Source organism: Erinaceus europaeus, chromosome 9 (assembly GCF_950295315.1).
Source record: "Erinaceus europaeus chromosome 9, mEriEur2.1, whole genome shotgun sequence".
Taxonomy (NCBI): Eukaryota; Metazoa; Chordata; class Mammalia; order Eulipotyphla; family Erinaceidae; genus Erinaceus; species Erinaceus europaeus.
The window spans coordinates 62,711,441-62,734,171 of NC_080170.1; the positions used below are offsets into that span (position 1 = coordinate 62,711,441).

At 39.9% G+C, this 22,731-nt stretch overlaps 1 protein-coding gene across 2 annotated transcripts; it reads right to left on the reverse strand.

Annotated features, from left to right (window-relative positions):
- Window positions 1-2,382: 2,382 nt before the first annotated feature.
- On the reverse strand, window positions 2,383-22,175 carry HAVCR2 (hepatitis A virus cellular receptor 2). Of its 2 annotated transcripts, XM_007528640.3 has the most exons (7): window positions 21,957-22,175; window positions 19,848-20,186; window positions 18,828-18,911; window positions 14,374-14,414; window positions 12,370-12,490; window positions 5,377-5,410; window positions 2,383-3,047 (listed from the first exon to the last, which is right to left on the reverse strand). In XM_007528640.3, exons 1-7 carry the CDS (start codon window positions 22,009-22,011, stop codon window positions 2,888-2,890), a joined length of 834 nt encoding a protein of 277 aa, XP_007528702.1. In that variant the 5' UTR covers window positions 22,012-22,175; the 3' UTR covers window positions 2,383-2,887. The 2 variants fall into 2 exon arrangements, with proteins under 2 accessions (XP_007528702.1, XP_060054035.1); XM_060198052.1 differs by lacking the exon at window positions 18,828-18,911.
- Between the last annotated feature and the right edge of the window lie 556 nt (window positions 22,176-22,731).

Below are 22,731 nucleotides of genomic sequence, written 5' to 3' on the forward strand. Positions count from 1 at the left end.
TGGTTTGTATATGTGAGTCTCTTAAGGCAGAGTTATAAAAGGAAAATGCTAAAGTACTTCTAGGGCCAAAACACACATTGAATTTTCTTATACTTTTTTTAACTAAGTTATTAAGTGTCATCACTGTAGTTGTTTCTTCTTTTTATTTCCCACTGTAAACAATTCATGTACTAAACACCAGGGTCCCAGTCTTGGCTTACTGTCCCATCTACTGCCCTTGAGCTTAACTAACCTGAGTCTTCATTTTTTTTTTTAATGCTAAGGAAAGCAGACAGCAAAACCCCGCTAGAATGCTTAAATCTAACTTTGTCATTACCAAAAAGTGAAGAAAAATAATCCAAACAATTAGAGAAGCACCTAAAAGGAACTGAAAGTCTGTCTATTGGTCCCATGGAAAAATCACAGTAATTGTGGTATAATCTTCCAGATGTCTTTAAATATAAAAAAAAATCAACTATGTATCCTAGAAATTGTTTTATTTGGCAATACAACATTCTCCTCTGACAAACAATTCAAGCTCTGTGAAAGTAGGGGCTTTAACTGCTTCCCCATCTGGGGTATTTTTAGAGACTAGAACAATGTCTGACACAAGTGCCAACAAATGTTCACTGAATGAACAGACAGGTGGGATCTTCCCTCCTATCTGATCAAGTACAGGTTCCATGGGGTCAGGGATGTGCCAACTTGGGTTAGTCTCTATGACTCAACACCACCAAACAGGCCTGATAAGGTCTACTAACAGTTTATTTAATATAACAGTTCAATGATGAAACCATTCTTTTTCATTGCAACAGTCTGCTGATGTATCTCAATAACTAATTATTCCAATTACTGATGAGAAAAATAATTCTCAGGGCCAGGCGGTGGTGCACCTGGTTGAGCACACATGTAACCATGCTCAGGGACACTAATTCAAGCCCCTGGTCTTCATGTGTAGGAGGAAGCATCACAAATGGTAAATAGTGGTGCAGGTGTCTCTATTTCCCTCTTCCTTTGTGTCTCCTCCCCCATTCCTTCTCAATTTCTTCCTATCTCTATCCAATAAATAAAAATAAAATATATATATTTTAAGTCTCAGGAGATGGGTAGTGGTGCGCCTGGATGAGCACACATATTACCTACCATGTGCAAAGACCCAGGTTCAAGCCCCCAGTCCCTGCCTGCAGGGGGAAGTTTGACAAACTGTGAAGCAATATTGTGGGTTCTTCTCTCTCTCTCTCTCTCTCTTTCCCTCCCTTCCTGTCTTCCCCTTCTCTCTAGATTTCTCCCTGTCCCTATGTAATAAATAAAAATATATTTTTAAAATCCACTGCAATAAGCTTCCTATTTAGTTTAGAATAAGATCCTTGGAAGGACAAGGATGAAAGAGACCTATCTCATATTGTGTTCTGAATTCAGTTCCCTATAGCATTTCATAACTTTAAAATACTTGATTCATTTTTAAGCTTATAGAAGAGGTGCTGCCTATACCTCTGGACAACAATCTCTTTTTCATAGGTCCTAGTAGAAGGCCAGTATTACACAAAATGTTAAGATGTAGCTCAAACACTATACAACACAAACGACTGCCAGAAAGACTTCTACAGACAGGTTGCCTGCATCCTAGGTAACTCACATTTGTCTGTGGGACAACAGTATCTCAGTCCTCTCCTGGGGATGGTCATTTTCAGTGTCACTGATTCATTCTATTATGCTTAGGAGGACTTGGTGGAATAGGAGAGACAGGAGAGTAATGACAGCCCAGGGCCCAAGCTAGGAGATAATGCTGAAATACAGAGGACCTGGATCAGTACAGACATGTGAATTCTAAAAGAAATACAGTTAGTAAGACAGAATCTATCTGAGCTTCTCAGTGAACAAGTCTCCCAAAGGGCTTTCTATTTACTTAACTTTTTTTTTTAACTTCAAAGATGCTTGATGAGATTCTATTGTGAATGAAAGCTATGTCAGACACTGGGGAGGAAGTAGGACAGATCTAGTCTCCACCATCTTGGTATGCAAATTTTGGGTCTTCCCATCAGGAATCTTAACATTCATCAGTAAAGTTATGAGGAACCAATGCCACCTTTCTGCCAGAAAACAGAATTTGCATCCCAGTCACTCCTGCTGCCTCTTCTTTGTCTGAAAAAAGAAGCACAATTCCAATTCTCTCCATGAATGGAGAAGTTGGTCAGAGACATTTCCTTTTGAGAACATCCAAGCACAACTTGGCAATGCACACCAGGTGTACTTCCTTTTTCTCCAGTAACTCCTGCCCCTAAACAGACCTTGCTGGGCTGCCTTCCTAACTGAAGCAAAGGAAGACTGGGTTGGAAAACCAATATTCACAGAAGTATAGACCATGAGATTCAGAGGGAACCTACTAGAATATCTAGTCCTACTTCAGTAGTTTTTAACCACTGATGAGTCTTGTTGAAAATCAGTGATACTTTTATACTTTCTATGGCCCAAATAAAAAATAAATAAATAAAAAGAAGATATACACATATATAAGCAAATACTTTCTCTACTATTTTAGAGTTTCATGGATACTACATGGGACAGAATTCTCTGGAATCCCAGAGACCCCCATATTAAGAACCCCTACACTCTACAAAAGCCCATGTGAGCACCAATGTTCCTAGTGACCAATTTCTGAATTGGTGGGGGAGGGGGAGGCTGTGGAATGGACTGAAGAGGTAATGTTGGGTGTTAAGTCAGTGTAGATCACAGTTCAATCCCGTGGAAGCTGATCATCTTCAGAAAAATGGAAAAACTCTGCAGCATCCACAGAATCTTTAAAATCAGTTTACTGGTTGCCATAGCTTTTAAAGAAGACAGTGAATGCCAAACTTGGAAATGAAGTGTTTGGATCTGATGGTGTTGAGTGGTGACAGCTCAGAAGTAGTCAGGACAGCTGTCCCTGGGGAACAGAGCAGTAATACTCATATGGATCTTCTATTTCATACACATTCTCCTCAATGATGTAGATGTTTTCCTCTGAGCGCATTCCCTCTGCTACTGCATTTGCAATCCCTGAGGAAGGGGTGTTTGCCAAAGTGATGAGGCTGTGGAAGTAAGATGTTGCTGAGTTATGCTGAAGACAGAGAACAACCATAACCCTTGATTATGTTGTGATTGGGGGAGGGGGAGATCATAGAAAATAGTAATAAAAATTGGGAAAACCTACTGAAGAAATATAAAAGTTATGAATGTATTTTGGGATCCCATCAGACTTGAATTTGAGTTCTGTTTCCACTGTTTATTGACCTCATGACCTTATATAAGCTGAATTTTTATTTTTATTTTTTTTCTTGCCCCCCTTTTGTTGCCCTTGTTGTTTTATTATTGTTGTAGTTATTGTTGTTACTGATGTCATCGTTGTTGGATAGGACAAAGAGAAATGGAGAGAGGAAGGGATGACAGAGTGGGGGAGAGAAAGATAGACACCTGCAGACCTGCTTCACTGCCTGTGAAGCGACTCCCCTGCAGGTGAAGAGCTGGGGACTCAACCCAGGATCCTTACGCCGGTCTCTGTGCTTTGTGCTATGTGCGCTTAACCCGCTGTGCTACTGCCTGACCCTTGAGTTTTAATTTTTCATTCAATCACTCAAGAAATACCTTTATGCTACATACTGTTCTATTAAGCTAGAGATGCAGCAGTGGACAAGACACAAAGTCCCATGGCAGCCATTTAATACAGTTTCATGACTTGGGGCCATCTTCTATAAAATGGGAATAAAATCCTCTTACTCAGAGAACCACTGTAATCAAATTCAATCATCAAATATTTATGCAGTGCCCACAAAGTACCAGGTGCTAAGGAACTGTAACTTTTGATTATGGCTGCTCGTGACAGACAAGATTCTCATTTTCTTTGGAGCTTACCTTTATAAAAGGAGATAAACAGTAATCATGTAACTTTACAAATCATAGATTAATGCATGAACATGTTAGCTTACATATTACCACATTTGAAGTTTCAGCTATAACAAAAAATTCCAATCTGGACACATTTATTACATTTATTTATTACTTCTTCACTTTTTTTTTTTTGGCTCCAGAATTATCACTGGGGCTTGGTGCCTGTACTATGAATACACTGCTCCTGGAGGCCTTTTTTTTTTTCATTGTTGTTGTTGCTGTTTTTATTATTGTTGTTGTTGCTGCTAATGCTGTTATTGTTGGATAGGACAAAATGAAATTGAGAGAAGAGGGAAAGGGGGGAGCAAAATATAGACACCTGCAGACCTCCTTCACCACTTATAAAATGACCCCCTTACAGATAGGGAGCTGGGGGCTCAAAATGGGACCCTGTGTAGGTCCTTGTGCTTCAAACTATGTGGACTTAACCCGGTATGCTATCACCTGGCCCCCAACTTCTTCACTTTTTAATGGAATACTTCATGCATTTTCCTATCATTCATGTTCAGAATCCAAGATAATCTTCTCTATATTGTTTATATTTTAGTATACATGCTGCCAAAATGATCATTATTTTACTTTTTCACTAAAAACTATTTTGTCCTCACATTGTATTATCTATGCTTTGTCCAAAATTATTAGTGGCTTAGATAGAATTCAATGGACAGAATCATTCTTGATATACATTGTGTTATACTCATGTACCAAATGTCGCCAAAAGGTAGCAAAAGTTATAGAAATTATGTATTTGGATTGTGCATGCCAGCGTTGTGTGATGTGTGTGTGTGTGTGTGTGTGTGTGTGTGTGTGTGTGTGTGTGTGTAGAGTCAGGAATGAAATAAGCCAGTAGCATTCAACCCTATTTGCATTTAATTACCTGGACAACCTCTAGAAATATACCTATGACTTCATCCTCCCAAAGATTCTGACTTACCTGCTCTGTGGGATGCCAACTGTGTGTTAAATATCTCAGTGATTTTAAAGCAATCAGGGTTAAGAAAATTATAGCAGAGATGGTCTATAATAGCTCTGATAGTAGATTCTGGGTTTCATGTGGAATTGTATGATCCAGTGCCAAACTCTACATCTGGATGAAGTAGGTTCTAAGTTTATTAGGAAAAAAATTAGCATAGATATAAACATATCCTATTCAGGGAAATAAATTTTATACCTTAACCTTAAGACTAGAAGCTAAAGACAACCGGGAGGAAACATTACAGCATACTAAATAAGCATTTTTTTAGATTTAGGGGCCATTTTATGAAAGATCTGAGTAGTATTCTGGTGCCTCTCTTCTCTCATATTCTCTCTTATAAAATAAGTAAATAAATCTTTTTTTAGGCTAACATAAAAGGAAGTATAAATTTTGGACCCAAAATTCCAGGAAAGTATTTTGAAGAGCAAAGAACAAGACATAGAAGAGTAGGGATCTCCAGGGTTATCACCATCTCCTCTCCCATCCATTATTCTTACCTTAGATTCTGTGACTCTTTGATGTGTGAATACCCTAAGTAAACAGGAGAAAAAAATCCACTTAAAATGCTATCATTAAACAAATAAGAAATAAAATGGGTTCACTGGAGGTAGAGACTGTTTAGATAAGTCTGGTCTCCCCTAGACTGAATTAAATCAAATTACCAACAAGTGACTTGATTTATTAGATATTTTAAAGTAATGAAGCTCTGTTTCAGATGTTTAACAAATGTATAAAATACCTACAATGTGTCTGGCAGTATGTTAAGCACCAAGAAGGCAAAGGTAAACTATAAACCTTGACTGCAAGAAGTTATGTTCTGTAAGGATGTCATTTAATATTAAAAAAAGAAGGAGGAGGAGGAGGAGGAGGAGGAGAAGGAGAAGAAGGAGGAGGAGGAGAAGGAGAAGGAGAAGGAGAAGGAGAAGGAGAAGGAGAAGGAGAAGGAGAAGGAGAAGAAGAAGAAGAAGAAGAAGAAGAAGAAGAAGAAGAAGAAGAATACATAGGGGGAAACAGTGATTTCAAATTGCGATATGACATAAAGGAACTCAACAGTTCATAGGACAGACAACAGGGAAGTTGGTGGGAAAAAAAACTCAGAAAAGATCAAAAGATAACTGGGATTGGAGGTTCTCTTTAACTCATTTACTTATTCATTTAATGGATATAGACAAAGAGAAATTGAGAGGGGAGTGAGAGACAGATACCTGTAGCTCTGCTTCACCACTTGTGAAATTTCCAGTTCTGACAGTAGAAAAATGAGTGAGGTAAGTCAGGAACAAGGGGAACATTCCAGTAGAGGGAATTCCTGGGAAAGGGAAGGGGGGAGTATCTGAAACCTAAAACCATAGCTGAAACAGGACAGTGACCCAAAATAATAAAGGCTGAGAGGTAAGCTTGGGCTAGGTCCTATAGGATCAGCTAAGTCACAATCAAAGGTTGGAATTTATCTAAGATCTACCAGGAATTGATGAAAGGCAGAAATACAGCCTGATTGTGCTTTAAGTTCCCTCTGGCTGCTAATATGGAGAATAGGGTTAAAAGTGGTACCAACAATAAGTAGGAAAGTGGATTGTGCCTCAGAGTAGGGTAGTAACAGAGAAACGCAGAATAATGAATGTGTTTTATTGATTAGATTTATTTCAGAGAAAGGAACTGCAAGAATTCAAAGTATTGTGAGTGAGGAGGAGTATATCAACTAGAGAGCAGGACAATCAGCACCAACAATCTAAGAGTCTAAGAGGTTAAGGATGACCTTTAAGTGTGTGGAAATATAGGTCATTACCTAAAGGGTGTAGAGAAAAAAAAAGGCTGGCCCTGATGCATCTCAACATCTAAAGAAGCAGAGAAGGAAAAAACTCTGAAAATGAAGTAGAGGAAAAGTGTTTCAGAAACCCAAAGAAGATACACTTTCTAGAACAGGTGAGAACCAACCTGGTTGAGTACTGCCGAAAGACTATCTGCAATGAAGACAGAAGTGCCTATAAGTCTAGCAAAATGGGGGTCATTTGGTCAATTTAACTAAAACTATTTTATCACACTTCAAGAGTAGAAGCTTGAAACTGGGTTGAAGAAGGTGAGAGAATGTAAACCATAGGAAAAACTTGTTTGGGAAATTTGCACAGAAATGAGAAAACCTGGAGAGAAATGTGTCAATTAAAACATGTATTGGATTATTGAAAAAGGCATAAATATTGTTCTATGCAAAAATGTTCAATAACTTTTCTGACAATCATGTGTGTGTGTGTGTGTCCTAAGAAAATAACAAAAAGAGATAGATTATTCTAGAGAAATGAAAAAAGAAAAAAAAGGAATGGAATCTTTGCTAGAGCAATGGTGATTAAAAAATGATTTAAAAAATAATTTATGTATTATTTTAATGAGAAACACACACACCGGAGTATCAACCATCAGCTCTGGCTTATAGTGGTATGGTGGTGCTAAGGACTGAACTGGGGAATCTCAGAATCTTGGGCAGAAAATTCTTTCACATAGCCACTATGCTATCTTCTCCACTCTGGAAAAACTCTAATACAATAAAACCTTCAAAGAATAACTAAAAGTCTTCCAGAAGGTTGAAGACACTGGAATACTCCCTTCCAGCTTCTATGAAGTCAACATCACTCTGATACCAAAAGCAGACAGGAACACAACCAAAAAAGAAAACTAAATACCAATATCTCTGATGAACATAGATGTTAAAATATTGAACAAAATTCTGCTTTACATTGGGTTGTTCTAGATCTACCCCGCCAAGAGAATTGGATCAGTCCTGTTAGTTTCTTGGGCCCCGCCCCTAGGAACCCCGAGAGAGTTCCAGAGTTGGAGGGTTGGAGAGTTGCAGAGTTTGAGAGTTGGAGAGAGTGCTTGCGCCGCCGCAAAGAGACAGCAGAGTTCTGTTTGGTGATTAGTTTGTCTTAGTTTATGAATCGTTGTTCCTGAATAAAGAAATACAGCTTCCCTGCCCAGCCGTATGTCTGCGCGTCTCTGTTACCCGCCCATGAAGCTAGCCCGGCCAGCTAGAGCCGCCAAATTTTAACAACACAAGGTGATCCATCACATCAATAAATGCAAGACAAAAAACAACATGGTCGTATCAATAGATGCAGAAAAGCCTTTGACAAACTACAACATCCCTTTATGATCAAAACACTACAAAAATTGGGAATAGATGGAAAGTCCCTGAAGATAGTGGAGTCTACATATAGTAAACCTACAGCCAACATCATACTCAATGGTGAAAAACTGGAAGCATTTCCACTCAGATGAGTACTAGACGGGGCTGCCCACTATCACCATTACTATTCAACATAGTGTTGGAAATTCTTGCCATAGCAATCAGGCAAGAACAAGGAATTAAAGGGATACAGACTGGAAGAGAAGAAGTCAAACTCTCCCTATTTGCAGATGATATGATAGTATACATAGAAAAACCTAGAGAATCCAGCAGGAAACTTTCAGAAAGCATCAGGCAATATAGTAAGGTGTCAGGCTACAAAATTAACATACAAAAGCCAGTGACATTCCTCTATGCAAACACTAAGTTAGAAGAAGAAGAAATCCAGAAATTAATTCCTTTTACTATAGCAACAAAAACAATAAAATATCTAGGAGTAAACCTAACTAAAGAAGTGAAAGACTTGTATACTGAAAATTATGAGTCACTACTCAAGGAAATTGAAAAAGGCAATAAGAAGTGGAAAGATATTCCATGTTCATGGGTTGGAAGAATTAACACCATCAAAATTAATATACTACCCAGAGCCATAGACAAACTTAATGCTATCCCCATCAAGATCCCAACCACATTTTTAAGGAGAATAGAACAAATGCTACAAATGTTTCTCTGAAACCAGAAAAGACCTAGAATTGCCAAAAAAAATTTAAGAAGAACAGAACTGGAGGCATCACACTCCCAGAACTCGAATTGTATTATAGGGCCATTGTCATCAAAATTGCTTGGTACTAGAACATGAATAGACACACTGACCACTGGAATAGAAATGAGAGCCCAGAAGTAAGCCCCCACACCTATGGACATCTAAACTTTGACAAAGGTGTCCAGACTATTAAATGGAGAAAGCAGTCTATTCAACAAATGGTGTTGGAAAAAAAGGGGTTAAAACGTGCAGAAGAATGAAACTGAACCACCAAACACAAAAGTAAATTCTAAGTCTATCAAGGATTTGGATGTCAGACCAGAAACTAACAAATACTTAGAGGAAAATATTGGCAGAACTCTTTTCCGCATAATTTTTTAATATATATATATATTTATATTTATTTATTCATTTTCCATTTTTGTTGCCCTTGTTGTTTTCATTGTTGTAGTTATTATTATTGTTGTTATTGACATCATCGTTGATGGATAGAACAGAGAGAAATGGAGAGAGGAGGGGGAGCCAGAGAGGGGGAGAGAAAGATAGACACCTGTAGACCTGCTTCACTGATTGCAAAGTGACTCTCCTGAAGGTGGGGAGCCAGGGGCTGGAACCAGGATCCTTCCGCCAGTCCTTGTGCTTTGCACCACATGCACTTAACCATTGTGCTACTGCCCAACTCCCTTTCCACATAAATTTTAAAGATATCTTCGGACTTCTGGAGGCAGGGCTATGGAGCAGCAACAGCTGTCTTTCTCTCCTCTCCTCTCCTCTCCTCTCCCAGGTCAACTAGGAATACCAAAGGAGACCACCTGAGACTGCAACAAGACAGGACTAGAATGACTTCAGGAACCCACCAAATCACTGGTGAGTGCAAACATTTGTGGCTCATGGACAGAGAGGAGCCTAGGGAGAGATTAAGTGGCTGGTAACACTCCAGCAGTTTGCCATTTGAGACACCACCTCCAGTCTGTTTCACTAAAAAAAAAGATGGCAGAAGGGAGGAGAGGACTCCCCTAAGTCTCACCAAATGAAACTGTTCCAAATGCTAGCATAATGCCGACCAGACTTCCCTGGACAGACAACCCCACCAATGTGTCCTGGAACTCCGATTCTCCAAAGCCCTTCCCCACTAGGGAAAGAGAGAGACATGGTGGGAATATGGATCGACATGTCAACACCCATGTTCAGCGGGGAAGCAATTACAGAAGCCAGACCTTCCACCTTCTGCATCCCACAATGACCTTGGGTCCATACTCCCAGAGGGTCAAAGAATAGGAAAGCTATCAGAGGAGCAGATGGGATACAGAGTTCTGGTGGTGGTAACTGTGTGAAGTTGTACCCCTGTTATCCTATGATTTAGTCAATGTTTCCTTTCTTTTTTTTTTTTATCCTCCAGGGTTATTGCTGGGCTCGGTGCCTTCACCATGAATCCACCACTCCTTGAGGCCATTTTTTCCCCGTTTTGTTGCCCTTGCTGTTGTAGCTGCCTCATTGTGGTTATTATTATTGCCATTGTTGATGTTTTTCATTGTTGGATAGGACAGAGAGAAATGGAGAGAGGAGAGGAAGACAGAGAGGGGGAGAGAAAGACAGACACCTGCAGACCTGCTTCACCGCCTGTGAAGCGACCCCCCCTGCAGGTGGGGAGCCGGGGGCTCGAACCGGGATCCAAACGCCGGTCCTTGCGCTTTGCGCCACATGCGCTTAACCCACTGAGCCACCACCCGACCCCCCAATGTTTCCTTTTTATAAATAAAAATTTAATAAAAAATTTTTAAGACATCTTCAATGAAATGAACCCAATTACAAAGAAGACTAAATAAATAAACCAATGGGACTACCTTAAATTAAAAAGCTTCTGCACAGCAAAAGAGACCACTACCCAAAGAGACCCCTCACAGAATGGGAGAATATCTCTACATGTCATACATCAGACAAGAGGCTAATAAGCAGAATATATAAAGAGTTTGCCAAACTCAACAATAAGAAAACAAATGACCCACTCCATCCACAAATGGGGAGAGGACATGGACAGAATATTCACCACAGAAGAGATCCAAAAGGTAGAGAAACATATGAAAAAATATTCCGAGTCACTGTTAGAGAAATGCAAAGAAAGACAACAATGAGATAACCACTCCACTCCTGTGAGAATGTCATACATAAGAAAAGTAGCAGCAACAAATGCTAGAGAGGTTGTGGGGTCAAAGGAACCCTCTTGCACTGCTAGTGGGAATGTAAATTAATCCAACCCCTGTGGAGAACAGTCTGGAGAACTCTCAAAAGGCTAGAAATAGACCTATCCTATGACCCTACAATTCCTCTCCTAGGGATACATCCTAAAGAACCAAACACAACTACCCAAAAAGATTTTTGTATACTTATGTTCACAGCAGCACAATTTGTAATAGCCAAAACCTGGAAGAAATCCAGTGTCCAACAACAGATGAGTGGTTGAGCAAGTTGTGATATATATACACAATGGAATACTAAAAATGGTGATTTCACCATTTTTTTAAAAATGAAAATGGTGATTTCACCATTTTCAGTTCATCTTGGATGGAACTTGGAAGAAATCATGTTAAGTGAAATAAGTCAAAGACAGAAGGATGAATTTGGGATGATCTCACTCACAGACAGAAGTTCAAACAAGATCAGAGGAGAAAACACTAAGCAGAACTTGGACTGGAGTTGGTGTATTGCACCAATGTAAAAGACTCTGGGTGAGAGGGAAGAGTTCAGGTCCTAAAACATTACGGTAGAGAACCTAGTGGGGGTTGTACTTTTATGTGGAAGACTGGGAAATGTTATACATGTACAAACTATTGTATTTAATGTGGACTGTAAAACATTAATCCCCCAATTAAAAAAAAAATGCTAAAACATGCTGAGTCCTAGGGTGTAAGGCATTGCCTCTAACATGAGAGAACAGAACACACAACTACTTCAGTATGTCAGACTTTTGAGGTAGGTGATGGACCAGTCAAGTCTTGATTATGGTGATTGTTTGCTATGACCAAGTTTAAAGAGAATGAACCCAAAATACGCAGTTTATTGTACATTGGGACACAGTAGAGGAAAATGTAAATTTTCCTGTGATTCCAACCACCATTTCTGTTAAAAGAATCTGTTACCCTTTTGTAAAAACCTTTGCCTTAGAAACAAACAGGATAGAAAAATGCAAAGAGGAAGTAAATTTTGTTTCTGTGTTTCCTAATAAACCTGAACACATTAGTGACTTAAAGTGGCTTCTTTTCATAACAAAAGATAAGAGAAGAGAGTTTGTAGTCAGCCTGCCTGGATTTAAAATCCCACTTTGTCACTAAGTCAGAAACCTCAGGAAAATGGCCTACTTTCTGCTTCCTTTCCCTCTCCTGTAAATGATAGTTATGATGATAAAATGCTGAAATGGTCATCATGATATCTGCCTGTTACAGGTTAAGTGCTAATTGAACATTAGCTATTATTATGGTGAGGGCCTGTCCAGATATTTAGCCTAACCATCCTTAGGTTCCTACATAAAACTGACACTTCTACCTATAGATTTGCCAGGCTCCTATGTATACAACTCTTTAACATGGGAAGAAAGAATTAAATCAAACAACTTACATTTGAAAATGAAGACACCAAGAATAAGAGCCAGAGCCAGCCCAGCAGACACCCCTGCTCCTACATATATGCTGGTTTTGGAGATTGCCTCAGAGCCTGGTAACATAGGAAGTATACCTCCCTGTGATGGAAATAAAGAAGTATGATAAACATCTGAAGACCAACCAATGTTTGCTCCGTCAACCTCATGGCTTACGCTTGGGACTGTCTCTTTCATATCATCACTGAAGACTGGGACTTTGAAACTACTATTCTCCCACAACTCTCATGAACTAATCTTGGAGTTAGCAAGGGGTTAAATTATGCCCTCAGTACTGGGTGGAAAAGGCACATGAGGAAAGTATCTGCCATTCCCCTCCAAACAGAAATAGGCATTAGAGAGAGTCCCCCCCAGCCCTGGGAATTTAAAGGGGTTAAATTCAGTGACTTGCAGTGAAGCCCCAACTTACATAGAGAAACCGCCAAAGCTTTGCTACTAGACAGTCTTGGATTCAAATTCCACTTCTGTCACCAAGAACTGAGTCCTTGGTAGAATAATACAAGATGTACAATGATAGTTACTATTTCTCTTACTTTATTGGATGTGAATATATATATATAACTGATAATCACAACCCCCCCAAAAAAAAAGCCCTTTGTTTCTTAAATTTCCATTCATGCCCTCCCTCTTAAAGTTAGTAATAGCAAACATTTCTGAAATGAAGATGTCTAGAAAACTGAAATCTTCCATTGACTCAATAAGCATTTATTACGGGAGTGTTGCAAGTCAGACATTAAGCATTTAGCACTTCAGGTACACAGGTACATTTAAGGCACTTTTAACTTTCTAAGTTCTATTGTTTTCCTTCTTTTCAATTTTTAATAAATGTTTTATAAGTCTATTGCTATTTTAGGGGTATAGTTGCACATCTCCCCAAAAGGTGTGCTAGTACATCTTACCCACAATCAAGGTGCCATCTCTCTCCACCACAAAGAATTAGGCCCTTACCCTGGCCCTGTATAACCTCCTCTTCCCCTTACTGACCTCAGATGTTTTACCCTGTTTGTTCCCTTCCTTTGTTTCTAGATCCCATATAAGTTAGATTATCTGGGATTTGTCTTCATGCTCTGACTAGTTTTACTCAGCATGATCCCTTGTTAAAGCAAAAGGGAAGATTTCAATTTTTCTAAAAGTGGAGTAGTATTTCATTGCATATGTGTGCTACACCTTTAAAAAGCTATTTTTCTTTGAAAAGGACACAGATAAAATGCTAAGTCCCAGTTGTGGACACATAAGCAGGAGAATAATGGATATGTTCCCACAAAATGTTTAAGACCTGCTAACACTTGGTTTCCAGTGGTTTTACTCAGAGAAGGCAGAAGACACTAAAATGTTGATGAACAGAAATATTGCTTTATTTACTCAGATATATAGTAAAGTGCCTAGGCTTAGGATTTTTATGACTGATGTCTTAGCGTAAATATTTTGGGTTAAAATCACTAATACATTCTAAGGAGACTATATGGGCATGCACCAGGTAGAGTGTGCACATTACCATGTGCATGAACTTTGGGTTCAAGCTCCAGATCCCCCACCTGCAAGATAAGCTTCACAAGTGGTCAAACAGTACTACAGGTGTCTCTCTTTCTCTCTCCCTAACTCCCCTTTCACTCTCAATTTCTCTTTGTCTGTCTCTATCCAATAAATTAAATTAAATTCAAAGATCTTTTTAAAAATAAATATATTCTAGTGAAATGGAGCCCTCTAAGCCACCACATTGGTGTCAAGCTATGAACTTTAAGAAGAGGGGCAGATGGCTGGTACTGCCCCTTTTCAGTTTTCATACTTACCAAGTGTTTACATGTCATCGGCATATGCTACAGCCAAGGAGTCTGGAGCTAAGAGGGATAGGGCATCTTTTTCCAGTGAGAGGGTGAGCATAACAGAAGGCAAAAGTCATGCTTTGTCTCTGAGTTGAGCACAATATGGGCTCACACACATGTGCATGCAAACAGTTAACTTACTGTCTGATTTTCATTGTGGATGGTCACCAACGTCTGCGTCTCTGTCACAAAGAAAAAAATCAGTCAACAGAATAGTTAAGAAAATTTTATCTGAGTTTTTTAATTCAAATGTTAAGATGCTCATAGTTCTATTCAAAATTAATACTACTCCTAGCTCAGCAATAATTAATTTGGAGACCAGCAGAGTTTATCCAATTAACCAACTCTAGGATGGCCAGTTTTTAATCCAGATAATAAAACCCAACTATTTGTGTTCTATGGGATGGAGATTCCTGCCAGGAATACCTGTGCTGAACATGGGGTTTGAATAGATAGATACAATCCCAGGTACCAGGGATGTGAAGGTAGGCAGGCACTGGGTGATAATCAGACTTCAAAAGATATCAAAGCAAACTTTCTTGAAAAAGTTGAACATTTACTCTGTATGTATGAGAGAGATAGGCTATCTGACTGCATAAAGATAGAAATGATTGCTATGGGACCAGGCAGTGGCATACCTGGTTAAGAGCACATATTACAGTGTACAAGGATTCAGGCTCAAGCCCCTGGTCCCCACCTGCAGAGGGAAAACTTCACAAATGGTGAAGCAGTGCTGCAGGTGTCTCTCTGTCTCTCTGCCTCTGTACTTCCCCTCCCCTCTCAGTTTCTCTCTGTCTCTATCCAACAATAAATAAATAAAAATATTCTTTAGAAAATGAAATGATTGCTAGAGCTAAAATTTCCCTCTGCAGGATCCATCATGCTAGGTTCTTTAAGTATCTCATCCAGCATTCAAAACAATGATCCTATAGCTTGTGCTATGGAGAACTGGAAAGTGAAGTGGCTTATCCAAGGTTATCCAGCTTAGTGAATAAGATCTGGCTTTCCCAGTTAGGTCCCAAAGCTTTAGTACACATTTAACTATATTCTCTTGGATGGCCCTCACATCGGCACAGTTATGAAGCCGATGCTAGTGCTCCTACATTTCTTTTTAGCTATTCTTTCATTTACTCATCTGCCTGTCACTAGATAAGTCACTCCCTACTCTAAACTAGGCACAAGGGACACAGCAGTGAGCAGAATGAGTACAGGCCCTCTCATTGAGGACAGTACATTCTGAAAATGAGGAAATTGTTAGTTTTTTAGAAATATTTATTTATTCCCTTTTGTTGCCCTTGTTGTTTTATTGTTGTAGTTATCTTGTTGTTGTTGATATCGTTGTTGTTGGATAGAACAGAGCGAATTGGAGAGAAGAGGGAAAGACAGGGGGAGAGAAAGATAGACACCTGCAGACCTACTTCGTCACTTGTGAAGTGACTCCCCTGCAGGTGGGGAGCTGGGGCCTCAAACCGGGATCCTTATACCCGTCAGTCTTTGTGCTTTGCGCCACCTGCGCTTAACCCGCTGTGCTACCACCTGACTCCCAGTAACTGTTAGTTTTAAGGAAACTAAGCATGTCTGCTAATTTTTCTGATTGAGTCAGAGACTCTAAATCTTCTTGAATGTCATAATCATTGAAAGTCTCAATACTTTAGTGTAAAATCCTGCAATGTAAAAGGTTTTACCAAATGTGGGGTTAGTACACTATGACTTTAATATTATGAAAGCATAGCCTTAACCTATTATTGATAAGAAAAAAATTATCTTCAAATAAATAAATACTTAAAATCTCTGAGATATATTTATATATAATATATTCATATATAAAACTTTTATATATCTACAGTACTATCTTTTTTTTTCTTTCTTTTTTTTACCAGAGCACTATCCTTGCCCTACTGGGTTTTTTTGTTTGTTTGTTTTGTTTTGTTATGTCATATTCTCTCTAGTAATATTTTAAAAGATCTAACATTTTATTCTCATCATATGTAATATGAGTTTCTTTAATTTAGGGTTCCTTTCTCAAATTATTTTGTTCTTGTTCTGTATTCCTTTACAGAGTTCTACTGTTACCAGTTCTTATTTAGCCCTTCTCTCTGAGTAACAACCACCTTCAGATATCTGCATATATCTTCCTTTAGTTTGCCTATTCACTCATTTGCTTGTTTGTTTTTACCAGAGCACTGCTCAACTTCTAGCTTGTGGTGGTTCAGGGGATTGAATCTGGAACTTGGGAGCTTCAGGCATGTGAATCTTTTTGAATAACCATTATGTTATCTCCCCTACTCAGGATGCACATTTTTATTTGCCTTGTTTCTCCTTACATGAGTTAAAATTTGTTTTGTGTGATTCAGAAGGTAGGACACTGGATAAAGTATTAGACTATATACCATGAGGTTTTGAGTTTGATTCCTGCCATTACATGTGCCAGAGAATAGTGCTCTGGTTTTCTCTCTCCTTCTCACACTCTGGTGTTAGTAAATAAATGTTTTAAAAATTGAAAAATAAAAAAGAATTATTTCCCACTTACCCTTGTTCTTATTTCCCAAGGAGTTTAAAATATAAAAATCATATTGGTGGAAATGATGAGCAAATATTAATTTTAACCACATACAATATTTTCTAAAGTAAATTCATTTTCTGCTTCCTTACTGTTTGTTGTTGTAAAGTGGTAAGACTGTATTATGACTTTTTTTATTTCACTTAACCAAGAAAATGATCAATAGAATAGAGTTCTGGGAGCTACCATGATTCATTTTCACAAAGTTAGCCATAAGCAAAGATAGAAAAGAGGCAGTGAAAGATAGTTGCAATATTTCCCCTATAGAACAAGATTGTGCTGAGGTGAAGGTGGCAGTGGGTATGGATGTGACAATCTTGAAGTATACAAACAGTTACTACTAGCAGCATTGCATGTCAGACTGCTGTTACCAAGACCACTTTACATGCTCCGTCTCTTTCAAGCTTCACCATAATAGTCAGGACTATTAATATTTTCCACCCCATTCAAATAAAGAAACTTGAATCTCAGGGGCTGAGTAGTAGTGCACCCAGTTAAAAAAAACCATGAGCAAGGACCCAGGTTTAAGAGCGCCTACTCCCCACCTGCAGGAGAATGCTTCACAAGAGGTAAGGCAGGTCTTCAGGTGTCTCTCTTCCTCTCCCTCTATCTCCCCTTCCCCTCTCAATTTCTTCCTGTCCTAATAAAAATTAGAAAGAAAAAGAAAAAAGAAAAGGGAAAATATGGCTGCCAGAAGTGGTGGATTCATAGTGATAACAATGAGCCCCAATGATACCCTGGTGGCAGGAAAGAAAAAAACCAAATCAAAAAAAAAAAAAAAAAACTTGAGTTTAAGAGAGACATTTTGTCCCAGGAACACATAGGCATTAATCAGCCAACCTACAATTCAAATTCTGCCTCCTTCAGATGGGAGAGAGATTGCATATGGTAGCCTGGGAGGTGGTACAGTAGAAAAGGTGCTGGATGGACCCTCAGGCATGAATTTGATCTTCAGCATCACATGTGTCAGAGTGATGCTCTGGCTCTCCCTTTCTCTTCTTTCTGTTGTTTTTTTTCATAAACTTAATAAAAACATCTTTAAAAAAAAGAAAAAGTAAGGCTGCATTTGATTTGATCTGTGTTTGGAGGATCACACACAAGTTGATTTGCAAGTAACTGACGTTCTGCATCATAAACAAAATGCCATTAAATATCATTAATCTCAATTTTATTTGACTTTCCTATTCTGGGACTCATTCCCTATTTATTTGTTTAAGTATCTCCTTGGCCTCTAGAAAGGTCAGGGATTGTAGGTTGTATGTCTATATTCCCTGATATAAATAATGGCGCCGTTTTGTTGCTGAGCTAGAAAGAGAAAAGGAGTAAAGACTAAAGTGAGGAAAATGTCTGGTCATGGTACAAACAATCCTAAGGAAACAGTGTCTGTGAAGAAGCAGTCTTCCCCTTTAAAAAGGCATGTGGGCACACAGGGATGCCCATTGCATATGATGCTGTAAAGAGAAATGGAACACAGAGGCCAGATGCTCCCCACAGCCTCTCTTAGGGCCAACCCCAATGGAAACAAGAGCCCATTTATGACAATATACCCCCAGACTGGGAATAAATCAGAAAATAGTAACAATGTAGTGAATGTTTCATTACATTGAATTTACTTCATTAAAAGTCTATCCTTTCTATGCAATATGGCAATGGTAGATATCTCTTTCCTTTCTGGATCTCAAGACAGAGGTAGAGATAAATACAGAAATATAGATATAACCCAAATTATTTTTTGTAAGGTAAGGTATTTTATGGGATCATGAAATCCAAAACTCTCTGCATTCTGTCCTTAGAGAGAAGAGGAAGATGAGATAAAAAAAAGCGAGAGGTAGTGGTTCAGGTCACAGGCTAGTTGTGAATAATTCCAGATCCCATCCTTAAAAAGGCCCCTCTTCATGTGTAAGTTTGTCTCTTACCATTTTCCTACCTTCAAAACACTATCCTAGCCTCCTCTGTTCTCATATTTCTCCCACACTCACAGCCAGCCCCAGCCTCCTCCTCTACTCCAAGTGTCAACTCCACGTGTCATCATTACCTGCGTCGAGTCCAGTGGTGGGGAGTGTCCTCGGAAAGGTAGCATAGATGTTCTTCCACAAGGTCAGGGTGGGGGTGAGCTTGGCTAACATCAGAAACCGAGGAAAGGATGAGATGTCTCTGTTCTTCTCTGAGCAAATGAGCAGCCCAGGCTCCCATTTCCCACCCACATGCTGTGGTTCTCAACCCCAGTTGCAGAAGCCGGAGAAGGAAGCAGATGCTATCCAACCCAGTGCTGTTGATTTCTTGGGTTTGTGGTGGGGATCAAACACCTCCAGGGGTTACAGACCCAGCTGATTTTCACAAGCACTTGGGGTCTTGAACAACTGAGCTAGGTCTTGTGAGTTTCAAAATAGATAGAGTTAATGGCTGTGCATTACTGGTGGGGCTTGTTCAACTTTATTTTTTTTAATTTTTTATTATCTTTATTTATTGGATAGAGACAGCCAGAAATTGAGAGGAAGGGGAAGATAGATAGGGAGAGAGAAAGAGAGACACCTGCAGCCTTGCTTCATCACTAATAAATCTTTGCCCTGCAGGTGGGGATGACTTTAGTTTTTAAGAGCTCACCCTCAGGGCTCTAATTTTGGAGGTAAGCTCAATCAGCATATCTGCTGCATTTTCTTTTAAGAGAGAGAGATTGAGAGAAGACTGACCAGGGAACTACTCAACTCTAGCTTATGGTGGTGCTGGGGATTGAACCTTGGACCTCTAAGCCTCAGGTATGAAAGTGTTTTTGCAGAACCATTATACTCTCACCACAACCCCCATCACATCTATTTATTTTAAATGTAGTTATTTTACTTAGAGAGAGAGAGAGAGAGAGAGAGAGAGAGAGAGAGAAGCACTGATCAACTTTGGCTATTGGTAGTGCAGAGAATTGAAGCTGGAGCCTTGGGTGCCAGGCATGAAAGTCTGGTGCATAACTGCTATACTTATCTCCCCAGCCCCAATCTAGCATAGTTCATATGCTGTGCAGGTGACTCTGAGTTATAAAGAAGTCATGTAAAGGTGTACTCACCTGGTTTGACAACCAACTTCAAGTTGATTTTGTTATCATTCCATAATCCTGGTAATTGGATCCGGCAGCAGTAGGTCCCACTGTCTTCTAATGCCACATTCTCTATGGTCAAGGACACATCTCCTTTGTGGACACGCCCCTTTAGCTGGTATCTGTAAGATGTCCGGTAACTCAAGTTCCTTCCATCAGTTCTGAGCACCAGTCTTTCACAGTCAAGCAAAGGGCAGGGTCCTCTTCCCCAGCACACAGGCACGCCATCTTTAGGTGTGGGTGGAGAGTACTTGCAGGGCAGGTAAGCATTCTGACCCTCCTTGAAGATGTAGTCCCCTCCCAGAGACCCTGAATGAAGAGAGGAAAGTGAGACCCAGGTGGAGGGAAGGTGATTCAGTTTGGGGAAATGCAAAGCATTGCCTTGAGAGGCAAGAGGAGAGTTCTGCTGAGGTATTCAATAGGGAATTCACCAGGGCCATGATTCTCAGGTGTGGGGGCCTCAGAAACATGGGAGATCTTATAAAAATGCAGGTAGGTGGGCTCAGCTGCTATCCTTTCCCATCCAACAGATCTGGGCTGAGGCCTAAAAACTTGTGTCTATAGCAAGTTTCTGGTATGAAATGGACTCAGATCCTTCCTATGAGAACCAGCACCCTAGGAGTGTGTGTGTGGGGTGGGGTGGGGCACTGTACTGGACAAAGGGATGCAGGACTGGTGGAACAATCAGGCAATGGCCACTGTCAGCCAGGAGAAAGAGTTCTCTCACCCAGACTGGTTGTTCATGGGCAGAAGGGCAATTGGGGGGGTGGTGGTAGCGCAGTGGGTTAAGCACACATGGCATGAAGCACAAGGACTCACTCAAGGATCCCAGTTCAAGCCCCCAACTCCTTGGCTCCCCACCAGCAGGGGAAAGGGAAAGGGGAAGGTTTGCTTCATGGGTGGTGAAACAATTCTGGAGGTCTATCTTTCCTCTCCCCCTCTGTCTTCCCCTCCTCTCTCCATTTACCTCTATTTTATCCAACAACAACAGCAAAGGCAATAAAATGAAAAAAAAAATGGCTTCCAAAAGCAGTGGATTCATAGTGCAGGCAACAGAGCCCCAACAATAACCCTAGAAGCAAAAAAAAAAAAAAAAGGGGCAAGGAGGATAACATAATGGTTATCCAAACAGACTCATGCCTGAGGCTCTCAAGGCCCAATCCCATACCCCACAGAAAGCCAGAGCTAAGCAATGCTTTGGTAAAATAATAATGATGATGATGATAAATAAATAAAGGGGGGTGGATGGTGGCACAGTGGGCTAAGCGCACATGGTAGGAAGCGCAAGGACTAGCAGAAGGATCCTGGTTTGAGCTGCCAGCTCCCCACCTGCAGGGTGGTTGCTTCACAAGTGTTGAAGCAAGTCTGTCTTTCTCTCTCCCTCTCTGTCTTTCCCTCCTCTCTCGTTTTCTTTGTCCTATCCAACAACTACATCAATAACAACAATAATAATAAAACAAAGGCAACAGGTAAAAAAATAGCCTCCAGGAGCAGTGAATTCGTGGTACAGGCACCAGAGCCCCAGCAATAACCCTGGAGGCAAAATAAATAAATAAGTAAATAAATAAATAAATAAAGCAAGCCTTAGACAGTGAATAGATGTGAATAGAGTGAATAGATGAACCTAGCTGAACAAGAAGCATGTGTACCTGAAACCACACACAGGCTGTCTGAGATTTAACACTGCTTTTTAAAAATATGTGTGTGTGCATGGTAAACAGTCAAACAGTAAACAGGCAGATGAAAACTCTACTCCCTCTCTATTCTTTCCCACTCCCTACCCAGAATCCATACAAGAAGACGCCTTCAGGTGTGCCCACTCTAGCAACACATACAAATAACAAGTCTAATCAAGTCACAAGTCTGATTCTTGCCTTCATCAATAAACATCAGGACTCAAAGGCATTCTGAAGCGTGCATTAAGTTAGTTTCACTCTCTGCAGCATGGATATCTCAACTTATTCACCTATGAACCTCTCATGAACTTTAGGCTGCTTCTAATCTTTCTCTGTTCCAACATAAGCACCCTATCTCTCTGACTAGAGCTGGCCAACTGCAAAAGTACACAGCAAGACCTACCTGAAAGTAGGAACAGCAACAACAGGACACAATCCAAGAATAGGTATGAAAACATGAATTTTACAGAATAAATCAAAGCACAGTTCTGTTTAGGTGCTGTTGTAATTCTCCAAGTGAACTTAGCCCCTCCTAGAACTGTGCCTACTATGTAATCACAGGAAACTGTGCCCCTCTTCCTAGATACCAGTCAAGTAGACCAGATGCCTGGCTACCAAGGAGCCTTCTGCTAGCACTGCCGGGTCTACAGCTACATGTAAGGAAACCCCAACTGTCATGCTATACCACACACACCCTGAGAGCACAGATATTTGCCCTAGTGGTATTGACAAAGAGGAAGCAATACCTCAGAGGAAAAAAAAAGTGTTACTCAGAGAGTGCTCTCATACCTATCATAAAATGGTACTCTTCTTGAAACAGACTGTGCAGGCCCGGATGGCTACTGGCAAACACAGAATGAGAAACTGTCATTTGTGCATTCAAGTGACCAATTTTTGTGAAGTATCTACTATATGTTGGGTACTGGTCTAGGAGCTGGAGAATAACACCAGGAATGGTATATCTCTTGTCCTCACATGGGTGACCCTTTCTAGTTAAATCATGAGCTCAAATCTTAGCTTTTTTCTAACACAATTTAGGCTCTGTCATATAACCTGCCAGATTTCTGCTTCCTTATTTACAAAGTCTTTAAAATGAGGAAACTGTCAGATGATACACTCTCTCCCCACTCTGATATTCAGACTTTGTCCAGAGCTTTCAAATTCTCCTACTTAGCTGG

What these genes read in the sequence shown, in the direction of transcription:
- HAVCR2 (XM_007528640.3), bottom strand. Translation starts at nt 22,011, where the DNA reads ATGTTTTCATACCTATTCTTGGATTGTGTCCTGTTGTTGCTGTTCCTA. An exon ending in GTTGCTGTTCCTACTTTCAG is followed by an intron (nt 20,187 to 21,956) that starts GTAGGTCTTGCT and finishes CTCTTCATTCAG; the next exon opens with GGTCTCTGGGAGGGGACTAC. An exon ending in TCCACAATGAAAATCAGACA is followed by an intron (nt 12,491 to 14,373) that starts GTAAGTTAACTG and finishes TTTCCATCACAG; the next exon opens with GGAGGTATACTTCCTATGTT.